Source organism: Rutilus rutilus (genome assembly GCF_951802725.1).
Source record: "Rutilus rutilus genome assembly, chromosome: 16".
Taxonomy (NCBI): domain Eukaryota; kingdom Metazoa; phylum Chordata; class Actinopteri; order Cypriniformes; family Leuciscidae; genus Rutilus; species Rutilus rutilus.
In genome coordinates, this window is record NC_140224.1 from 7,787,497 (window position 1) to 7,809,798 (window position 22,302).

Genomic DNA, 22,302 nt, shown 5'->3' on the forward strand with positions numbered 1-22,302 from the left:
ATCGCAAACTAATTGATATCATCATACTTTCCCAGTTGATTATAAAAAAAAGTATTACAAGTTTTCTGAAATATTATGTTTAAATATGCAAATGACATTAAATAAATAACTACACACTAATTTGCATATTTCCCAAAAATAAATCTGGAACACTGGATTCAGGTTCGAAATTTCAGGTTCAAAGTTTCATTTTGTTGACATATTACAGTCAAATGTATTCTGGAAGGGATTCTGGAATTCTCTTTTTTTTATCACTCCATACATATTCAGAAAATACTGTCAACAGCCAGAAAACAAAAAAAATCACCATGTTTTTAGAAATAATATGTTGTCTAAAATCAGCCAAATGATATATAAACAAACACCTATGTAAAAACCTTTAAAATATTGGTAGGAATAAAACTGTAATGTGAGGTGTAACTGAAGCGGAGATTTCTGGCTCAGTGCAGGAGAAAAAAAAATCATTTTGAGAAATTATGTATTGTAATTGAAATCTACAGATGCAAATAGATAAAGTACAACAAAATAAACCCTTAAAAGATTATGTTGGATATTTTCTTTCCATTAGTCTGAAACAACATTATGAAAAGCCAAATAACCCAAAATCTCAAACCTGACCAGTACTATGCCTGTAGCGTCTTACCTTATGAATGTTTAGATATTTGTATTGGAAATAAAGACAAAAATACTAAGTAGGAAAATCATTTTTGAAGTGCACTGATATCAGATTCTCAACATCCAGTACCACAACCAAACATCCCTCACAGCTCCGTTTGCATTCGTGTAAAATTACAAAATGACATCAACCCTGACTATGGTCTGTCCATTGACACACATACCTGGGAGACACCATTGGTGGATGGCAGTTTGTTGAAGAGGGTGTTTTGCTTCACAGCACACGAGCAGTGTGATTTAATGCTGTACTTCTCCCTGAGCATGTGCATAGCGTTCACCAAGTCCGTTAGAACTAAAACACATACAAAACAAATAAGTCAAAGAAGCACACTTTCTCTAGTTCCAGCCAAAGGCTTAACTACAAGCAATCTGGGATCACACGAGAGTGAAAGCATCTCTTTCCGTACCAGTTCCTGGAATGATCTGTGTTGGCATCAGGTGCTTGTGATCATGAGGCTGTCCCTTGACACACTTCAACCAGGTGTACAGCTCTTTATCTGCGGAATAAGAAAAGGTGGATTACTCACAGAGACTGAGAGCAACAACATGCACAGAGAAGGGCGCTGTCACTGGCCCATTTTCCCATAGAGGAGCCGTGGTGTTTATGCTTCAAAGTAAATAAAGGAGCTCTGAGCCTTTTAGGAAAAGATGCACAGATGTGATTCGGCAGAAATGACACCTCTAGAGCTGGAGGGGTTTTTTTATGCCCTGCGGCAGAATTCAAGCCTGGAGAAGACAGGAAGATCTGCAGCAGGAATGGGGGACTTAAATGAGGCGAACAAAGACGAGGAAGAGATAGAGGCACATCTCAACCCCCTGAGACAGCCGAGCTAGACAGTCATAGAACAACTGCCAATGTGTCTGTGTACAATGTGTTTGTGTACAGCACACAAACACACACAAGTGCTGCCATTCAAACCATAGCGAAAACTACACACCAGCAGTCACAAGTTATACCTTTTATGACATGTCTTTATTAATTGTATTTTAAGCTTATTTTGTTTACTTTTATATAAAAAACTGAACAGTTTTGTCTTTCATCAAATCATTAAAAAAAAAAGCAAGAGAGAGACAATGAAAAATTAATAACTGATTATGTTATAGTCAATGTATGCTTTTTCCTGTGAGCTTTTTTTTTTAATGCATTTTTTTTTTTGCATGGTAAAATAAAACCTGTAGCTGTAGTTTGCCTTTTTTACTAAATAATTGTAAATACCATAACCAAGTTTAGTGTTTTGTTTTTCCATCACATTTAAATTATATAAAAAATAAAATTAAAAAAAGCTTTTATATATTGGCATAATAGCTTCACATTTAACAACACTCACACGGAAATCTGATAGCTACTGGTCACTACTGTAAAAAAAAAAACAGTAAATAAAAATAAATAAAGCAGAAGAATTAACTAGACTTTTTTTGCACCCGCATTTTAAATATCTGGGCATTTTTCCAGTCCAGTTAGGGTTTTTGAGCCTACTGCATATCAACAGCAGGAGAGTACAAGCACAGTCAGTGTTCAAAGGTGAATATGAAAATGACGACTGACCTTTGGAGCTCTTTCTCTCCTTGGCTTTGTAACAGTCCAAACACACCACAAATCCACATTTTTGGCAGACCCAGTGAATGTTAAACAATGTGGCTTCACATGCGTCGCAGCTCTCTCTCACTCCGCGCACCGCTCTTTTCCAGGCGATCTTGGCTGCAGAGCAAAGCAAACAGGGGAAGGATGAAACGGACATTCACAGAGCTCACCCACTATTTCTTTTTCCTTTCTCACTTTTGACTTACAGTCTGCTGTAAATATAATGGTGTACTGATAACAATGTTTTAGGAGGTCATGTATGTTTTAATACTGTTAAATAAATAGGAAAGGCTCTATTGGGCAGTATAACGCACCATCTTTCTTTATCCATGTAGTTGCGGTATTCTCAGTTAAAACCAGCTGACAGAATTTGTCTCCAATGTAGCTGAGGATGTATTTAGAGGTCTCCAGGTCCAGGTTGTTTTCTTCATAACCATCAGGAGCCCAGAGACTGAGTGCCTCTTCATCATATTGATCAGGAGAGGAGAAGCCATCAATCCGGATCACTCCGTTCTTACTGTACGAGAGGCTGGAAATGAGGAGGAGAATGTACAATTAGAGTTTATTTCCTTTCCTAAGAGCAATTCTATAACAACAAAATGAGAAAAACGTTGACACAAGAGACGGTTGAAAAGCACAAGTACTTAATACTAGTGCATTCTGTGAGATAACATTAGACTCGTTTCACAGAACAACCAAGATGAGCCTGGCCTATTTTAAATGGAAAGAATAATTAAAAACAACCATCAAGGAGCCTAGCAACGGTAAGTATTTTTATACATGTCAAAAATAGTTAGAATCCATGTCCCAATCTTTGCCACTGAAAACACAGATCTATATTTACTTTGTGCCCACAGATGGGACTCAATAACTTAAATAAATATTTTAAACACAATTAATTGTGGGATAGCTACAGTTTAACAAGTTTCAATTCAAATGACTCATGCTCAAGGAAATGATGTTTGCTTATTGTCAGACAAGTAGAGATTTCATTATTTTAAGACCATGTAATTCACATTCTGCAAAAAGCTATTTCATCATTTCTAAAACCTAGAAACAACCATCTTCTGTTTTTCTTGGCATGTTCTCTATTTTGTATTGGCTTTATATTGTCTATTTCTACTGCACTACAGTTTTTGAATATTTGTGCGGGAGCACCACCCCTTCCTATTTACCATGTAGCCTGTTGGGTGCACAGCAAATATGGTATGTAGCTCCTCACTTTATACTCACCGGCGGAAGTGGTAGAAGCGGCAGAAGACAGGTGAGTGGGCAGACTCTTCCCCTTTCTTGGTGCGGATGGAGCGGCACTCCCTGCACTTCTGTAAGTTGGGTCCGATTTCAGAGCACGAGTCATCCTGCAGGAAGGACTCACCCGTCTGTTTTAGCTTCTTTACTTTCCTCCAGTCCTTCAGTACTGATCGGGGAATGCCATCTATTTCCACAGATTGCATATCATAGATTCCATTACGTTATCCATTAAACAATGTATTGCATAAAAACATTTATTACTCAATAATTAGCGTGGCCGGGATATACTGTATCAGTCTATCACTAGGTGGGGATGGTGAGTGTGCAGGGTTTGAAGAGTTAATGTTTTAGTTGTAACCACAAGCAAGCGTAACTGACATTTGTGACCTGCTGTACCGTTACAGTGACCTACAGCTTTAGAAGCAATGCAGTTACAAAGAGGCTCCATTTTGCTCACAGTAATCATCAGAAAGCGCTAATAAAACCCCAAGTGCTCTTGGAGATGTTTTCCACATAAACGTGAGCATTCTAGGAAAAGCTATTTGCACAGCTGCCATCCAGATGTTCACCAAACACACCTTGCTCTCTTTCTCACACACAGTTAACATGAAACATTCACAACGGCATTCACAATCCATTTTACTTCCATATTGTGGGATATACATGTATATGAGTGGGAAAAAAATTCAATAAAACATGATTTTTTAAATAGTACAACTTATTTATTACCAGTCAAGTACATTTTCAATGTGCTATAGGCACCTAACGCTACTTAAAATGAGTGTTCGTAAGAAGTTTATTTTTTAAAACTGTACATTTTCAGTGACAGAAGAAGAGATATTCTGATGATTACTGTGTAACAAATTTTCCAAACTCAAAAGGAACAAGAAGTTTTCATTGTGTGTGAGGCCTGATGAATAAGACCAGTACAAACCTTTATTAGTTTGAATTAAATATTTTAATCACTATTGTAATTTTTTCTTTGTCAATCATTTTACTGTAGGTTTGCAATTTACATGTTTATGCCAAAATTCTCAATATTCAAAGTTAGTAGCGCTGTCATTCTCCTCTACGCTGTGTGCGTTACCGTTTAAGATTAATTAAATATTTAACATTTTGAGGTTCTTCTTTACTGAGTCTGTTTCTAAACTATCATTATTTACTATTATCGATGTGACCTTTATTACATTCATATTAATCAGCATTGAATTGCTATTTACAATTAAATACTGAAAATTATTACCAAAATGTAATAAAAGCTGGATTGAATTGTCATTTAATCAGCATTGAATTGCTATGTACTATTAAATATTAACTACTAAAAATGATTGCCAAAACGTTATAAAAGCTGCATTGCCCACAGTACAAAAACAGCTTAAAATGTCTAAACTGTTATTTAGGTATTGGTTAAAATAATTTCTAGCCTAGGTAACATATCCAAAAAAATGTTGGTTCACTGGTGAGTGTAGTTCAAAGTTACTACATTTTAAAGCCTTTATTCTGGGAATAATTTCAATAAAATAACACTTGGAACATGTACTAACATATTCACTTTATCTAATATCAAATGTGCCATAGAAACTAAAATTTCCTTAAAAATGTACTAAGACCCTTTGGGAGACCGGGCAAGCTAAATGATTTTGCAGTGTACTAAACACGCATGTTCAAACTGTGATGTGGACTAAGGTGCACTTACTAGTACTGGCCAGCTTGAGCTTGGTTTTTTCCTTGGCACTCCGGAAAATACCATTTGGCTTCACCTCATCCTCCTCCTTTTCATTGTCTCCCTTCCTTTTCTGCAGGTCATTCTGCTTCTTTTTGTAAGTGGGCTTGGGTTGCCGTTTAGTCCTTTGTTCCAGCTTGCTCTCACTAGAGTCTGAGTCATCGCCGCTCTCTGAGCCCGATTCGTAGGAACGCTTGAGGGTACGCCGTGTCTTTCTGTCCTCCTGAGACAGCTTGTCCTCTTGTACTTTGCTGTCCTTGCCTAGATCCACATCACTAGAAGCAGGGGCAATCAGGTTGACGGAGCATGGCTTAATTAGCTCAGATATGGGATTCCCGCCTTTTTCAGATTTGTTTGTGTTTTTGTCCTCTTCCGAGTGTCGTGTGAGCCAGGCTTTCTTGAGCTTGTGGTAGTTAGACTGGCACACCTGTGCTGGCTGACCGTTGGGCAATGGGCTGGCTTTGCTGGGAGGATTGCTGGGCATGGAATTATCCTGGGCAATGGTGGGCGAGTCCTGAGAGGATCTGACACTACTGCTCTCGCTCTCAGAGGCGCTGCTGGAACCACGAGACTGTGCCGCAGCCAGAGCCGCTTTGGCCTTCTTCAGGTGAATATAGTTCCTTGAGTAGGCCTGTGTGGAGCCAGCAGAGCCGGCCTGAGGCAGCGAACTAGGGGAGGTGGTTCTCGAACCTCCCTCCTGTGACTCAACAACAGTGGGAGGGCGGATTTTTGAAGCAGTGCTTTCCAGTCTGGAACTACCACTAGTGCCAGAGATGGAGTACGACAGATCTGCTCCATTGTAGCTCTGCGTGCTAAACGTGCTGCTGGCAGTAGAAATGGCTTCATTAGTCCTAGTGTTGCACACAGAATTGGCCACAACTGCTACTGAGCTGGGAATGACACCTGGTGATGCTCTAATCAAGTTTTTGTTGTACTGATCACTGGGATCCTCCAAATTTGTGTTTGGTAGGATGACTCTCCCAGATTCCCTGCTCTCGGCCACTTTCAGGCAGTCTGACTGAGTGCGGCCAGCAAACAATCTGCCACCAAGTTGCTCTTTGGAGGCAATCTTGGGACCTAGAGAACCGTCATATTTTATGCAAGTAGAAGGGCGGACAATAACAGATGCCATGGCTGCCTGCGGCTTCCCTTGGCTATTCTCTGAATGCCAGGCCACTTTCTCGTGGCTCTTTGCTTCCCCGCTAGCCTGCCAGGATTCGGCCGAGCCCGGCTCGGCTCCGCTTTTTTCGTCCCTGAGCTCTGGGAGCAGGGTGGGTGGTTTCTGCTGTTCTGACACCTTTCCCGCCGAGCTAACAGGCTGGATGGGGGTGAGTGTGGGTGGAGAAAGGCGACCGTAGGCCCCCTCCTTGCGGTCAAGCGCTTGCTGGGTGGGCGGGCGAAAGACTGGTGCTCTACGCAAGGCTGGCATGCCCTTGGGCTGACTTGAGGGAGAGATGGCTGGGCTGCAGCGTTCACTGAGTGTCACCACTGAGGTACTGAGTGAGTGTATGGGTGCTTGTTGACTGAGCTGTTCGGTGATCTTGCCCACCAGTCCCTCTCCCTCTGGCTGGTGCTTAATGAGAGGGGGAGGCTTGGACAAAGACTTGGTGTGGCTAGAGTTATACGAGCTCAAAGACAAGGGGCTAGAGGCTGCGGGTGCCTTGTCGAAGTACGGATTGAGATCTTTGGATTGGAAAAGTCGTGGTGGCTCGTTTACAACACTGTTTGACAGCGTGGTGAAGTAGTTGGTTTGCGGGAGGGACTGGGATATAGAGTGTTTGTACTTGTACAGATCAGCCACAGAGTGCTCCACCTCTTTCTCATGGCTTTTGGGCTGGGAGGAAATGCGGGAGTAGGGCTCATGCTCTGTCTCTCCGGCGCGAATCTTGGCTGTGAAGGGGGCCATTTCAATGCTCTCCAGAAGGATGCGGCGGTTCTCTTCTTTATATTTGCTGGTGCGGTCGGGCCCATCCTGAGGCATGCGTGGTGGTAGTTGCTGCTTGCTGTGGGGTGACTCCATGTAGAGGCGGTGTAGCTCCTTGTTGTTAGGTGTCCGGCTGCGGTCCGGCTCTTGCTTAAGGTGGATACTGGACAGGCCACGCAGAGGGTCTACAAACACATTCTTGTCCGGATCCCTGAAGAAGCAATACAAAAAAAAAAAAAAAAACGTAAAACCGTCAACACCGAAAAAAAATAGAATGATAGAAAACATTAGTAAAAAAAAAACAAACAAAAAAACCTGATATATCTGCATATCTGAAATTATCAAACACACTGAATATTTTAATACGTGAAGGATTTGTGCAATAGTGATGCTGGACTAATATTTATTCTAGGGTAGGTGCTAAAGTATGTTCCTTCTCAGATATTAGGTAACTGCAATGGGGGTGGTTCAAATGAGTACAGACATTCAGCAGGCTATAATAGAATAGTTTAATTATGCGCACAGTCACTGAATGAGCGTACAGTGCTCCTATCACATGGCATTTGTTCCACCTCTGGTCACAAGGTATTTAACAGTTAGCCGTAGTTCCAGGCACTGCAGGACTGTGGGAATGGATTAACCGTGTGTGTTAATGACAGACAGAGAGAGACACAAGTGTATGCGTGCTCACTCTTTGTGGAGTTCTCCGGGGGTTTTGGAGAGTGGCGGGCTGGAGTGTGAGCTGATCTTGATGGGTCTATGAGGCTCTGCACTGGCTGGTCTGCCCGGGACATGGCTCAAAATCCCCATGCTGTCTGCTGAGGTTACAGGGGTGGGCGGGTGCAGCCAGGGGCTGGGAGTGTTCTGCAACACACAAACACACACACTTAGAAGGTCATAATGCACTCAAGGCAACATACACTTCTCTGACAGAAGTCAGAGCACACAAATTGTGCATAAGAATGACTGTCTCTTATTCTGTGATATTCTGTGATTTCTCTCACACATGCTTATAATGAGCAAAATGAAACAAAGTAATTACAGTTGAGTTACATTATCTTGGAATATTCTGGGTTGACAGAAATGGAAAAAAGTCTATAGGGAAACTATTGTATTATTTTCTGTGGTAAAACACCCTTCATGCCATTTGCTATGTTTCCATGCATAGTTGCAAATTTAACTTATGGGAAAAATGGGAGATAGAGTAGCGTTTCCATCCAATGAGCTGAAGAGAACAAAATCGTCACTTCCTGATAAACAGGTGCTTAAAACCAGAAAGATATAAGAAAAATGGAAGTTACTGCAGTAAGAAAAGGCATTGTATATACTAATTTTCATATATAAAAATTACTTGCGCCTCAGAGCACACAGACGAAACGCAATAAACCACGTCACATTATCCTACGTAGTATTGTAAGACAGTTCTGGGAGGCAATTATACCACTTTGATGACAGAAAGCGGTGATGACAGAAAGATTAACCACTTTTTGATGACAGACTTTCCTTTGAGAATGACCAAAACAGCATTTCAAATGCTGTGCAACGAAATCCGCTGGTTTGTCCAGTTATGCCGTCCCGGCGCAGTGTCACATGTCTTTTTTGATGCGCATCAATGAATTTATTCAGTTAAAGTGTTTCCATCATAGTTTATGTGCATGTTTTCTTATCGGATAAAAAATGTATCCGACTCAATTGAGCACACAAGTTTTTATGCAAATTTTTTTAATTTATGTGCATCTTGGTGCTTCCATCCAACGTTTTATTATTTGATATCCCAAAATGCGCATAAAACTAGGTGGATGGAAACATCGCTATTGAAGCTGTTAACAGAACTAAACTTGTATTTGACCCAGAATGTTCCTTAAAGGGTTAGTTCATCCAAAAATAAAATGTATGTCATTAATTACTCACCCTCATGTTGTTTCAAACCTGTAAGACCGTTCATCTTCGGAACACAAATTAAGATATACCCCCCATAGACTGCAACGTAATCACCACTTTCAAGGCCTAGAAAGGTAGTAAAGACATAGTTAAAATAGTCCATGTGACTACAGGTGTTTAACCTTAATGTTTTGAAGTGACAATAATACTTTTTGTGCACAAACCCTCCCAAACTTTATTCAACAGTTTCTTCTCTTCCCTGACAGTCTCTGATGAGTTTCACGTTGTAAACACAGCGCGGCGCTTCCGGGTTCTACGTCAGAACAGCGGCTCAGTATCGGCCGGATCCTGCGTCAGCACCACATGTATGCGTCGTGGAGCTCACGTGAACAGTGACGAGGAAGAGATGAAATTGTTGAATAAATAATAAATCTTTTTTTTTTTTGTGCACAAAAAGTATTCTCATCGCTGTATAACATTAAGGTTGAACCACTGTAGTCACATGGACTATTTTAACGATGTCCTCACTACCTTTCTGGGCCTTGAAATTGGTAATGATGTTGCTGTCAATAGGGGAGGTCAGAAAGCTCTCGGATTTCATAAAAAATATCTTAATTTGAGTTTGAAGATGACCAAAGATATTACGGGTTTGGAACGACATGAGGGTGAGCAATTAATGACAGAATTTTCATTTCTGGGTGAACTAACCCTTTAAATAAGTTTTAAGTTTGACTGAATTATCATGAACGTGTATCTCTAATCGCTAGGAAATGTGTCCAGACATGATACAGCACATCCAAGCACATGCTCACACACATTAAGCTTAAAGGGATACTTCACCTCTGGAAAGATGAATGTGTATTTAAAATGGGTCATTTGTGAAATGTGAAATAATTTTTGAATTTGGAGCTTTCTAGACTGTGAAAAGCCAGAAAATGTATTTTTGGCTTATGTGGATGAAAGACAACAACTCCCAGAATGCACTTGCTTCGCTGCTCTACGAGGCCACTCCCAAGCCACGCCTACCGGTAAGAGCGCGCAGTTAAACAACAAGACTAGGCTACTAGTGAGTCTCCGTGACGAGTCTGCCTGGGATTTTGAGATCGCCCAAAATGTCCGGGATTCGGCTTTTGCATTCTACAGTCGCCATTCATTATGTTTACTGTGGTGAGCAGGACGAGACTGAGGGCCGTGGGAGAACGGTGCGAGGCCGGTGGCGTGATTAGCCTACTGAGCGACACCTGTGAGACGCACCGGTCTCGTATCTCTCACAGAGGAGCAGGAATTTTCTTAGAAATGTTAAAACGCACATCAACCGGTCACTTGTTTAGCGTTCATGTAAACACTACATTCAGATTCACCAATCGGAATGAATTCAGTTAGACTGAAACAAAAGGTGTGCATGTAAACAATGAATGGCGACTGCAGAAAGCAAAAGCCGAATCCTGGACATTTTGGATGATCTCGACGGCCGGACATGTCCGGGAAAAAGAGGATGGTAACCCCTACTACTCAGCTTTCTCCAACTACTCAGCTTTCTCCACAGAACAAGAGCCTGCTAGTTCAGCTTCCAAAAAAAGATGGCTGACACTATGTGTACATTCTGTGAGTGAGATCCCACCCTCTATGGGCGGGTTGAAAACATGCAGGACGGGCACCCCTACTACTGGCTGTAGTCTTTAGCCTCTGGCCAAAAAATCCTACAAGCTATCCTAAAGCAATTAAAGGGATACTTCAGGATTTAGCATTAAGCTTTGTATTAGTAGAAAACCTGTAGTATTTTCGAATTACCGTGCTTTCCACCCCCCCGAGACGAGAGATTTATATGTATTTTTTGTCTGGAAAAAAATCCTCAGATGACGCAAAAATCGTCATTTTGCATCATCTGAGGATTTTTTTTCCAGACAAAAAATACATAAATCTCTCGTCTCGGGGGGGTGGAAAGCACGGTAATTCGAAAATACTACAGGTTTTCTACTAATACAAAGCTTAATGCTAAATCCTTAAGTATCCCTTTAATTGCTTTAGGATAGCTTGTTTCAGGCTGAGTTCAAAACAAACAATCCCTGACAGCAGCAAGAGAAAGAGATAGTATTTGTCCATCCTCTAAAGGATCTCCTTACAACAACCTCAGTCACACGTTGTGCATTTTAATTCACAATGCAAGTTGCTGCAATACGGTCTACATAAATTATAAAGGCCAGGGCTAGTAAACAGACAGGCGCACACACTTACCCTCCGTAGGCTGGAGTCTGAATTGACAGCATTCTCGGGATGTACCCACTTGTACCCAGATTGGTAGGAGTGGGTACCGTTAGGGTACTGCCAGATGATTGGATAGAGGCCAAGCTGGTTATATGAGGCACCTCCATGTGTCTGGGCCAGCAACCCTTGTTGCTGCTGGATGAACTGCTGCTGCTGGTGGGAATGGTGGTGGGCCAAGGCCAGGTGCCCGAGTCCTGTGGAATCCAGCCGGGAATGGCTGCCCAGGAGAGAGGATGGTGAAATTGTGGGCAGTACGGAGGACAGCAGGTGTGGGTGGTGCACCGAGTGGCTCATGGGGGGAGAAGGGAGGAGGTGGGACGGGTGGTGTGAGCTGGGTGTGAGACACGTGGTGTGAGAAGAACCATGTAGTGAATGCAGGTGTGGGTGCAGGTACGCCACGTGGTTGCCGTCCGATTCAGGACGCACCAACGCAGGGTCCCGGTACACCGTAAAATGCTCATTTTTGTCGACAACAAGAGGGCTTTTTGTGGATTCGCAGAGTGCCCCACGGGCTAGCACAGGCTTAAAACTGGAGCGGGGTACATCTGGATCAGGTTTGAGTGCCAAACGGCCTATTGTAGGTAGGTTTTCAGGGTGGCGAGGTTTATGTTTGGATACTTCAGGAGATGTATTTGGTTTGGGCTTGGAGGATTCATGAATGCTGTGAGTTTTTGACTTTATGATGTCAGGTGAAGGATTGCACTTGGGCTTGAGGATGTCAGGGGACGAGTTGGACTTAGGTTTGGGCGATTCAGGAGAAGGACTGAGTTTATGGGTTTTCCTGATGTCCTCGGTTAGAGAGGCATTTTTAATGACCATAGATGTATACTGCTGCTGGAGCTTCCCTCTCTCGCCCAGGGCTGCTGACTCACTCACTGATGTCACCGGCCTTATGACCTCAGAGTGGGCGAATTCGATTTTACTGCCTATGCTGCGAGCGTTCTGCGGCTGCTCGCCATCCGGCCTCCTGCACTCTGAGTGGGAGGCGTTTAGCACCAAATGTCTCGATTCGGGGATGTAGGCATCACACTTCTGTGATGCCAACAAGGCCGATACAGCCTCAGAGTTCTCTCTGGAACTGGGCTGCGTGTTTGCATCCTCTGTGATATCAATCACGCACTTGGGCATCCGAGGTGTCCCTGTGCAGTAAAGGTCCTTAGGGAGGGTTTTCACAGTGCTTTTCATCTCGACAATGCAGCTTTGTACCTCTGCCGGTACAGAGGCTTGGTTCTGTGTACAGGAGGCTGGAGGAGGCAGTTGAGATCTCTTTTCTCCAGACCGTTCACTGTCTGCCAGCTGAGTTACCTCCACGGCCACCGGCTTGACACTTTTATCCTGCATTTCATCCCAGGGAGACAGCCTGTTGATTACACTCAACTCGTCCACGGGTTTGGATCCCTGGGACTTCTCCTCCTCCTCCTCAGGAACTTTTGAAGTGCTCTTGCATTTGAGCTCATTCTCTGAACAGTGCTCTGATGAAGAGTCTACGCTCTGCTTGTTAGAGTTCTCAGAGTCGCTGCTCTCAGAGAGGTCAGACGCTTCTGTTTTGAGCCGCTTGAGACTACCCTTCTTGTCTTCTTCATCTGCTTTCCTCCTCTTGTTTGTCTGCTTGCTTTTGTTTTTAGAAGGATCTAGAAAAAAAGAGACCCACTCTGTCAGGAAGAATTTTCAACACAAACAAGAACTTTGACACAAAACGTGCCACCAGCAAATAATTAAATGCAAGCTGAGAGCATAAGAAACTCGATCCAATTGATTCATCAAGAATGGATAAGGATGATGTCATTTTGTACTTAGGTTAAAGGCTGATTGAATCTTAAGTGCTGCATTAGAAGTGTGATGTATGGGACTCCGGTAGAATTTATGCACACTTAAAATGTCCATTTCACTGCGGTGGCTGCACTCACCTCATCTCTCACAGACCCAGCACCCTGCCAAACACTGTACTGCAGGAATTATGATGGAAGGATCTAAATGATCTTTTACCAGGTGGCCATCCGGCCAAGAAGCTAACACTGAACCTATCCAGTAGAAGGTTTCGTCAACTTAAACATAAAGCACTAGACCGAGCCAAATATAAAAGGCCTTTGCATAACATGAAAGCCATAATAGAGGAAAATCCAATCAATCCAGAGATTGATTTAGTTTTAATTCCTATGAGTGAAGAGCTCCAATTGCTGTTTCGTTTCTCATCAAAATCCTAACAAAACTGAATCAAAGCAATTCAGTCATAGACCTATAGTCCTTTAAGCATAATTTATGAAAACATTTCACACTAGTAATACAAAAATCCTCTGCATTCACCATGTTTAGAGCAAGACATGAAAGACAGGTAAGGGAAGACAGAAGCAACTTTGTTTCTTTTTTTTTTTTTTTTTATAATATACAGACGTACCTGTCACCTTTATGTATAAGAAACACACATTTACCTTTTCCTCCACTGTCCGATTTTTCATCTTTGATCTTCTCTTCATCTGGAACGCTGCTGTCGGAACCTTTCCGACGTGAAGATCGTGGGCCGCGTTGTTGACCTGGTGAGGACTGCTGCTGCTGCTGGTGTAGCTGGGATCCCTGCTGCTGCACATGCTGGGATTGTTGCTGCTGCTGCTGGGCCTGAGAGGCCTGTTTGGGGGTGGAGCCAGAGGAATTCATTACAGGTCTGGGGCTGTTGGCCTGGGCACGTGTGTAATGACCCTGGAAAAACACAAAAAGAGCACAAACAGCAAACACAAGCATGAGAGGACTTGTAATGGATTTAGGTTATAGAGAGTGAGAGAGAATTTTTAAAAGTTAAAAACCACCAATATGAAAAACACTTCCTTGCCAGCAACGACTGCACTACACACATCTGTAAAAAATGTGGGCACAGAGCTATGCTTAAAAGAAGAGTTCCTATGGCTCTTAAAAATGCTTTCCAAACCTATATCTCAAAAAATATTTACACCCCAAATTTAATCCATAAAAGCACAGCACGTGAAACGGTAATCGGGGTAAGCATTAATTGGAAAATTAACACTTGTAATAAATTAATTCAAAATAATTATAATAGACAGGGATATGCTCTAAATCTATGGAGAGAGGGGGGTACGGCCCGGTACCTGAGTGATTCCTGTAGAGCCGCTTGGTCTCCCTCCTGTGGTCTGCTTGCATATCCCCAATTAATGTTTAAAACAGGGAAACAGAGAAGAAAACAAACAAAAACAAAACAAAAAAAACAAGGTGGAACAGAGAAGTCTTGTTAATGATGAAGGGAGCAATGATATGTGTTTTCTACAAGGCTCTAGTTTTCTTTAAAAAGATTTAAAAAATAAAAAAGCACATAGGAACTTTACTTCAAAGCTAGCTACAGACACAACGTCCAGTAAGAAGCACAGACAGACACTGGGACAGACATGCACAAGACAGAAATACAATCTGGCATATATCAGTGAACACAATGTTAATCCAGGAAGGCAGGTGCGCTGATCATCTAGCAACAAAAGCACATAAAGGCATGGAGATAGGTGTGTGCTCTTGTAGGTTACACTCACGTGGGCAGTGTTGCTGTTCTGGCTTGAGCGAGACCTGCGTCGCGACGTGATACCGATGTTTTCTCCTTTCAATAAAGAATGGACCACATCATCCAGAAAGGTCATCTGTACCATGGAAGGGTCAACGTTCTGAGGCTCTAGTACCTGCACACAGAGTCAGAGGAGAGAGCAAATGTTTTTTGTTTTTTTTTAAACAATGAACCATGAAAGGCATGCTTTAAAATCATACATTTTCCATCAATTTTCAGTTTTATTGTAATAATTGAAAAAAAAATTACATTAATAATAGCATATGCGTCTCATACCATATTATCTTATTAAGAAAAACATTTTACAGAACTAAAACACTGTGTGGTATCAGATGTACCTGGTCATTCATGACAACCATAGTGCGACTGAAGAGATCGTGGTGGGTGATGATGCCCGTGAACCACTGGGTGGCTGAGTCCTGTCTGTAAACTCGTACACGGTAGCCATTCAATGAATAGGGACCTGGAGAAATCAGGAACCAGAAACACTTTCAAAAATGCACTTTGATTTTTATCAGTACACTAATTTAATTTAACAGTCCCTTTATTTCAGCGTGGCATTTCTACTCTATAAACAGTGGCTTTATACACATTATCACATAACTGGCTACCAATTCATTTCAACAGGACAGGAGTCACAGGAGTCATCAGACTACTTTCATGGTGCCTTTTTGTTCTTTTTAGGAGCTCAACTGCCCTTGGTCACTGTCTGCTCTCATTGTACGGAAAAATCAATGTGAGCATTCTGCAAAGCTTTCTTTTTTGTTCATTCTGGGTGACCTTTACCTCAGAGATGACACATCAAACCTTGTATCTACAGTATATGCTGTTAGGCGCAGTGAACGCAGGCAGGTGTCCAAACTGACTAGAGCTCATTAGTGCAGGGCAGGTCATTCCCATTAATTACTCCTGAACACACCGCTCATTTGCCTTGCTAGAAGAGATAACCCTTAACTGTCCTTGTGCCCACAACAACCCAAAATGCATCCCCCTGACATCAAGTTTCACATGCACATAAACCATGGGGCGACGTTTGCACAAAACCACAGGCCGTTTATTTTTTTATTTTTGTGCTGTTTCCCCACCAAAACCTTTGGCTCTGAGATGCTTTCCATTCTGCCCTTGTCAACTGCCAAGTTCAACAATTATCACTAATTGTGGGCCTGGAATTTTGTGATGGACTTTGTAAACAAGACCTTCTGCCAAGACCACAACAACACCCCCTTTACTTCTGTAATTCTTACCAAGTGAAAAGGAAGGGACTTTTCTGTTTTGGATCCTGAAGAGTGGGCATTCCGTACCAGAAAAGAGCTACGACTGAAAGTGAGTTGGCAGTCGGTTCAGAAAGAACTACTCCACCCCACCCCACCCCACCTCACCCCACCCCCCTTCTCTCAAAAATAAATAAATAAATAAATAAAAAACAGAAAAAACTTTGAACAAGAAATGCAGGCTGAAGGTCACCTTCTCTTTTTCAAATCTATTGTTGTATAATTGTTGTATAATTTCAAGTCCATAATTGTCATCACCATTACTATATGACCATTAGCCGAAATGAAGAGTCAACCAAAATAGTCAACGTTAAAATAATGTTTGTTCAATAATCATCTAATTTCACGGGACATAACCTGAGATCACTTTAAGCAAGTAAAAAAGGTCATTTTTGAGTTAATGTTGACTTGCCGAAACAAAAAAGGCAGGATGGTGGGCACAAATTATTGATGCTGTGTCATCTAAAAAGCATGAGATTTAAAAACAAAAATGATTTCCTTTAGTTCGAACAGGCCCTTTATAATAATAATTGATGAAATGTGATCAAGCTTACCTTGCATAAAAATTTCCTGAACTTTTTGATCTTTCACCCAGGCTTTCACTTCTTCATGGAGATGTGGATAGTCCCTAAGAACAGGACTTAAACTGTCCACCTCATCCTGCAAAACCAAACAAACAGGTAAAACATTAGCATATCACTTACAAAACTACAAGGACACAATGCAAAGTCGAAACAGTGCTGGAGTTAATAATGAACCCACTGACCAGTCCCAGCGTTTTCTTTGACCTCTAAATTAAGGGATCAGCCACGCAAACAATCAATCAGATTTAATGTGCGCTCACATTTACCGCTGATCGCGAAATCTTGAGTTTGAAGGTGAGTGAAAAAATTCTCCACGTAGATTTTGCATCGGGTTCAACTTTGTCACGTGAATTTGCTGCATTGACCACAGTAAAACAGCTTGGTTGGAAAGTAAACTCGGTGTAAATGGTGCTTCATGCATCGCTATGCGATTGACGATGGAGCTATTTTGCCCAAATTTTGCAAGTGTGAACACACCTTTATGCAACAACCATGTGCAACAATGTGTGAGAGTGCAATCAATTTTATAGGTGCGGTTACATTAGTGAAATTGAGTACAAAACCAGGACCAGTGTCCATTGCCAATAGCGTAGAGATCTATGAAGCACTGATCACACAGCAGTCACTTTCAAACCATGCAGCTTTTTGTTGGTCAGCACAGCAAATGTGACTTGAAAAATAGCAAAATCTGCATGGGGAACCTTAACTTCAATCGCATGGATTCCTATTAAAACGACTGGATTTCGCCTATTAAATTTCACAGAGCAACAGTAAATGTGACTGCACCTTAAATCTGAAATTAATCTTAAGCCTTGTTTACAGTGACAGCCACCCCTAAGCAAGCTGTATGATTTGAGGTGTCACACATGTCTGTAGCACATACGGTGCAGGGCAAGATATGCCATGAAAAGTAATACATAGGTTTAGTGATCTAAATAAAACCCTAAGCCTTAGTAATGAGCAATAGCAATAGGCATTGCAATTACCGCTAACATATTTCCAGTTACAGAGAGATTTGAACGATCTGATGAAGGCCAGTGACCCACAGAATCTGAAACAAGCACAGGAAAGCTCTCACACCTCCTCAGGCATGGCAATGCTATACATTTCCGCTTAGCAGGAGCCCAACAGTGAAGCAGATGTGTGTGTGTGTGTGTGTGTGTGTGTGTGTGTGTGTGTGTGTGTGTGTGTGTGTGTGTCATGGGTCTGGCAGGGTGAGAGGGATATCCGCCCTGCACTTCCATTAATTGTTGATGGTGATGAGGAGTGGAGAGAGGGCGGGGGCTGACAGGAGCTCCAGTTATTTACACAATCACACAGCAGGCCTAGTGAACACATGAACTGAGCCCTGGAACCCCCCCCCCCCACACACACACACACACACACACACAGTGTAAACAAAAGCCTACACTGATGTGGTGTGATTGCTGGCTAGGGTGAATGACAGCACATCCCTGATCAGAAACAGAGGTACTTCAATAGGGCCATATACAACCTTTGTGTAGAATTTGATCTCATCCTCTCTTTGACCCTTAAAGGGGTCAAGAACTGGCTTTTTAAAAAAAATTATATTGTTGTCTGAGGTCAACTTATGACGTTCGCTTGGTTTTTACATTCAAAAACATCAAAATGAATAAGTAATAGGCTATTTTCTACACTGGTTTTCAGCCTAGCTCCTGAAAGCTCTGTTTTTTATGGACGTGCCACATTGAAGACTTGGAAGTAAACGCCCACTGCTATGATTGGACAACAGTTTTGCATATTATAATGAGTTTCATGTAATGCACGAATCGGTGGGCGGGGCTAAACAGGCAGTGTTGAAGTAGCCGTTGATCTTCAGCTGCGGGGGCGGTGTTTGATACCCTTTGACGTCATAGATCCCCACTTTGAAAAACCTGTCGTTCGCTGTGCCTGGTGTCAATAAAAGCTTTTATTGGACTAACAAGGAAGTTTTCAGTTCTGAAACTTACAGGATATTCCTATGACCTCTTATATGTCAAAGGAAAATTAGTTTTCTCAGTTCATCACCCCTTTAAGGGGTGGTCACAATACACTTTTTGTTGTGTAGACGCCACGGAGTGTTAGTGTCTAGTGTAACAAAATTAAACCAGCTGTTTTCAATAGTGCTGTGCCTTTAAGAGTTCTATATGTAGCCTAAATGACTACTGTTTTAATTGGCTAATCTCCATGTACCAGTTATAAGGTTCACACTGACGTTCATCAGGGCGGGTCAATACTGGTAGGTGAAGATGCGTAAATATAGGTGGTCGATTGTTAATGTGCTTATTGTTATTATGATTTCATATTCTGGAACATTTTGCCGCTGTCATTGTGATGTCATGTTGTGATGATGTTTTTTCTTTACTTTGGCGTGAAACATGCCATCCATGACATGTCTCCTTTAGGTCATCCACTGTTGCTCATAATAAATGTCAGATCAGATCTGTAATTTAGAAGTGACACCAGCAAAAATGAGGCCATAAAGTAACATGTTTGCACTGAATGAGGATGTGTGTAGATTGGAAACTAAGTGGTGCTGTGGTTTGTCTTAAAAATATAGCATTGCATCACCAGTGTGCCTAATCTTCGGCGAAAGTAAACTGTTGTATCCTCCTTTCCCTAGTGACAACCATCGCATTACTCATACACACATACAAACGCCTTCATTCCAGTTTCTATTTTAAAGCAAGAGCATTGCAGGGCACATGGTTTATTTATTGGCCTGGAGGTTTCACAGGGCACTTTCTCTCTTGGTGGCATCCAAGAATGGAATCTGTTAGGACAGCCTGGTTTCCCCATTGCCCTTCCACTTAACGACAGAAAGAGGAACATCCAAATAAAACGAAAAATATCCCATATCCAAATGTTTCCAATCAGAGCAATGCACACTAGCAGGAATGAGAAGCAGCTCACAATCAGACGAATGACGAATGTTGTGAATAAGCACAATGAAATTTAAATCACAGAGCGAGACGTGATCTCATTCCTATAGTCTGGTCGAGGACCTTCAGCAAGACTTCAGCTGTAATCTCATCTCCTCTGCACACACACCCCCTTGTGAAGGACGGAGCAGATGCACTTTTCTTTCCACCCCCCCATTCCGCACCGGGCTGCCATCCATCACTTTAACAGCAATATGTTCCAGGATTTTCCACATGGCGCTGCGGTGGAAGACACTGCGAAACAGGGTGGTGCTCAGCACTGGGGGGGAAAAGGAAAGTGCTTCCAGATCCAAACTCTGACCCAGATAAAAACAGCTTCCTTCCCCTCTCTTGCTCTCCGTCCATCGGCCTGCAGCCTGGAAAAAGGCTGGGCGTGGGGCTTGCACTTTTTCTCCAGCCCGTCTCCATGTTCTCGACAAGCAGCCTCTCTCCATCCAACAGCTGCTCAGATGTGTTCCATACTGTTCCCTGGCTCTCCGAAGGACTCACGTTTCAGAAACATCTTGTTTGTATTGTCCATGTGACATGTTTCATTCATATTTGCTGTTCTCGACAGGCATAAGCCGCAGAAGTGTGTCTGCCAATAACTAAATAACATTCTTCAGTAAGATTTGGTGCCATGCAGACCCGTAAGAACGTGCTCTAGGGTGCTGCCCGTAAAATGACACCGTGGTTCCTAATGAGGTCCAGAATCCCTGTCTGTGCACCATCTGTGTCTGCTGACAAACTAATGCTGATCAGATGAGACTGGGATTTCACATGGACAAGAGAAAGAGGTGGTACATATATAACCATAAAATTTTCATGTTACTTCTGACAGCTATATAATCAACGTTAGAACTTTATCTAAAGACTACAAATCCACCCAGCCTGAATGATAACAATCAAGCCTGTGATCATGTGTGATGACTGATCTAACATTACTAAACAAAACTTGAACTGTCCATTACGTGAGTGTAATCAATTATAAAATGTACATTGTGCAGCTTGTTTGCAGTGTAGATGTGGCATTACACCATGTCCTAACCAAGTTTCCAGTGACACATTTGTAAATAGGCCAAACAAACAAAAAAAACATCTCATGATCTTAACTTTTACACTTAGAAGCAGTGTTAAGGTGTGGTCAAATTTGAGGGCAAAAAAGGTGTGCTGTCAATTGTCAAGTGTTATGATGCATGAAGCACAGCTCACACACTTTCAAACCAAGCAGCTTTCTGTTGGTCAATGAGGCAAATACGCTTGACCAACTTGAACCTGTTGCAAAATCTGCATGGAGAAATCTTTTGCCCTCATGTGAAATTCCCAATCATGTGGATTCCCTATTGAAATGATTGGATTTCATCCACAAAGCTTTGCTGAACAACAGTAAATTTGACTCATCTTTTATGCTGTCTTAAACCAGGCACGACAAGCTATATCTTCATGTACACAAGTGTTTATACTAAACAACCATGACAGGACTTTTTTGTTGTTAATGTTCCTTTCTGCAGTGACATTTTAGATAGTCCCACCCAAAATTAAATCCTATTGCACCAAAATTGTGCACCACATAATTCTATAAATAATATCAAATATATTTTGTACAATTTGCTTCTGGTAACCCGTTCAGATTTAATTTAATTCAATGGCAGATTAACCACAAATAGTTAAACTCTTACATCATCAGAAAAGCAGGTCTAAAATGAAGAGGTATGCGACATTATAAAAAATGGTCTCTAATGTGCCAAATTCAAATCAATATCTAGTCATCGTAGAGGGTGCAGCTCAGGCTGTTACTGTACGTCAGTGAAATTAACAATGTGTTCATTAAGAATGAATGAGGTCCCATTACCATCCCGCTCCACATGACTGAGTGCTCCTATTAGCATTCCTCTGCTTCCTTCACTCTCTCCGTCGCTCTTTTTCCACTGTCTTTGTGCACACAAAGGGCAGACGTGTTCCTGATCTGTCCCTCTCTGAAGAGCATAGCTCCTGCGTTAATGTCATCCTGTCCTCTGAAGGTTCACGACACGAGCACGTGTCAAGGTGAAACAGGCCAAATTTATGCCCCACGTGCAACAAAAAAGCCTGTTCACAAATCTAGTCTAATAAAAAATTTAATCATGCTGGTACATTTGTACAGTTTTGCTTCCAAGGAAACGTTTTAGGACAGGACAGAGTGAACAAGTGAACAGAGTCATTTCTGCTTCTGTCTATGATGTTTGAAATGGTCAAGGTAACCACAAATACACCTAATTAGCCAGCCTAACACAAAGGACGCTGCTTCAAATCACAAACGCACTTTTATAGAGCATTTCAGTGCATTTGAGGATGGACTAATGTTTAAAAAGTAAGTTTTTCGGATGGGAGATGGGAGAGGAACATGCAGGCGGAGTGTTGCCATGGCAGTGGCCAGCGTGGGGAGCTGACACAATGCTTGCATCAGTCAGAGGTGTAAACAGCGAACGAGCGCACGGAGACAGGATGTTCCTTCCAGTGCTCTACAAATGCTTTTCACAGAGATGACGCATTCAGAGGATGAATCATTGTGCGGAGAGCTGGAATGACATGAAGAAAGATACCATAATAACGCCATTATAGTATTAATGGTGACGTCTTATAACAGAGGCCTAAATATCAGCTCAATTAACCGCTGCGGCGTTGAG

General features: G+C 42.1%; 1 protein-coding gene across 8 annotated transcripts in view; it reads right to left on the minus strand.

The window, feature by feature from the left end:
- Positions 1-22,302, minus strand: part of jmjd1cb (jumonji domain containing 1Cb) — a 137,978-nt gene that overhangs the window by 11,002 nt on the left and 104,674 nt on the right. For 3 of the 8 annotated variants that reach the window (XM_084434496.1, XM_084434500.1, XM_084434499.1), the window contains 13 exons: positions 16,686-16,791; positions 15,199-15,323; positions 14,832-14,975; positions 14,400-14,441; positions 13,731-13,995; positions 11,272-12,932; positions 7,847-8,019; positions 5,205-7,366; positions 3,491-3,692; positions 2,572-2,786; positions 2,222-2,374; positions 1,083-1,172; positions 840-967 (listed from right to left, as the gene is read on the minus strand). In XM_084434496.1, the coding sequence (XP_084290622.1) occupies positions 840-967; positions 1,083-1,172; positions 2,222-2,374; positions 2,572-2,786; positions 3,491-3,692; positions 5,205-7,366; positions 7,847-8,019; positions 11,272-12,932; positions 13,731-13,995; positions 14,400-14,441; positions 14,832-14,975; positions 15,199-15,323; positions 16,686-16,791 (5,466 nt within the window). Of the gene's footprint in view, positions 1-839; positions 968-1,082; positions 1,173-2,221; positions 2,375-2,571; positions 2,787-3,490; positions 3,693-5,204; positions 7,367-7,846; positions 8,020-11,271; positions 12,933-13,730; positions 13,996-14,399; positions 14,445-14,831; positions 14,976-15,198; positions 15,324-16,685; positions 16,792-22,302 lie in introns of all 8 variants that reach the window. The other 5 variants (XM_084434497.1, XM_084434502.1, XM_084434501.1 and 2 more) reach the window with 2 other exon arrangements.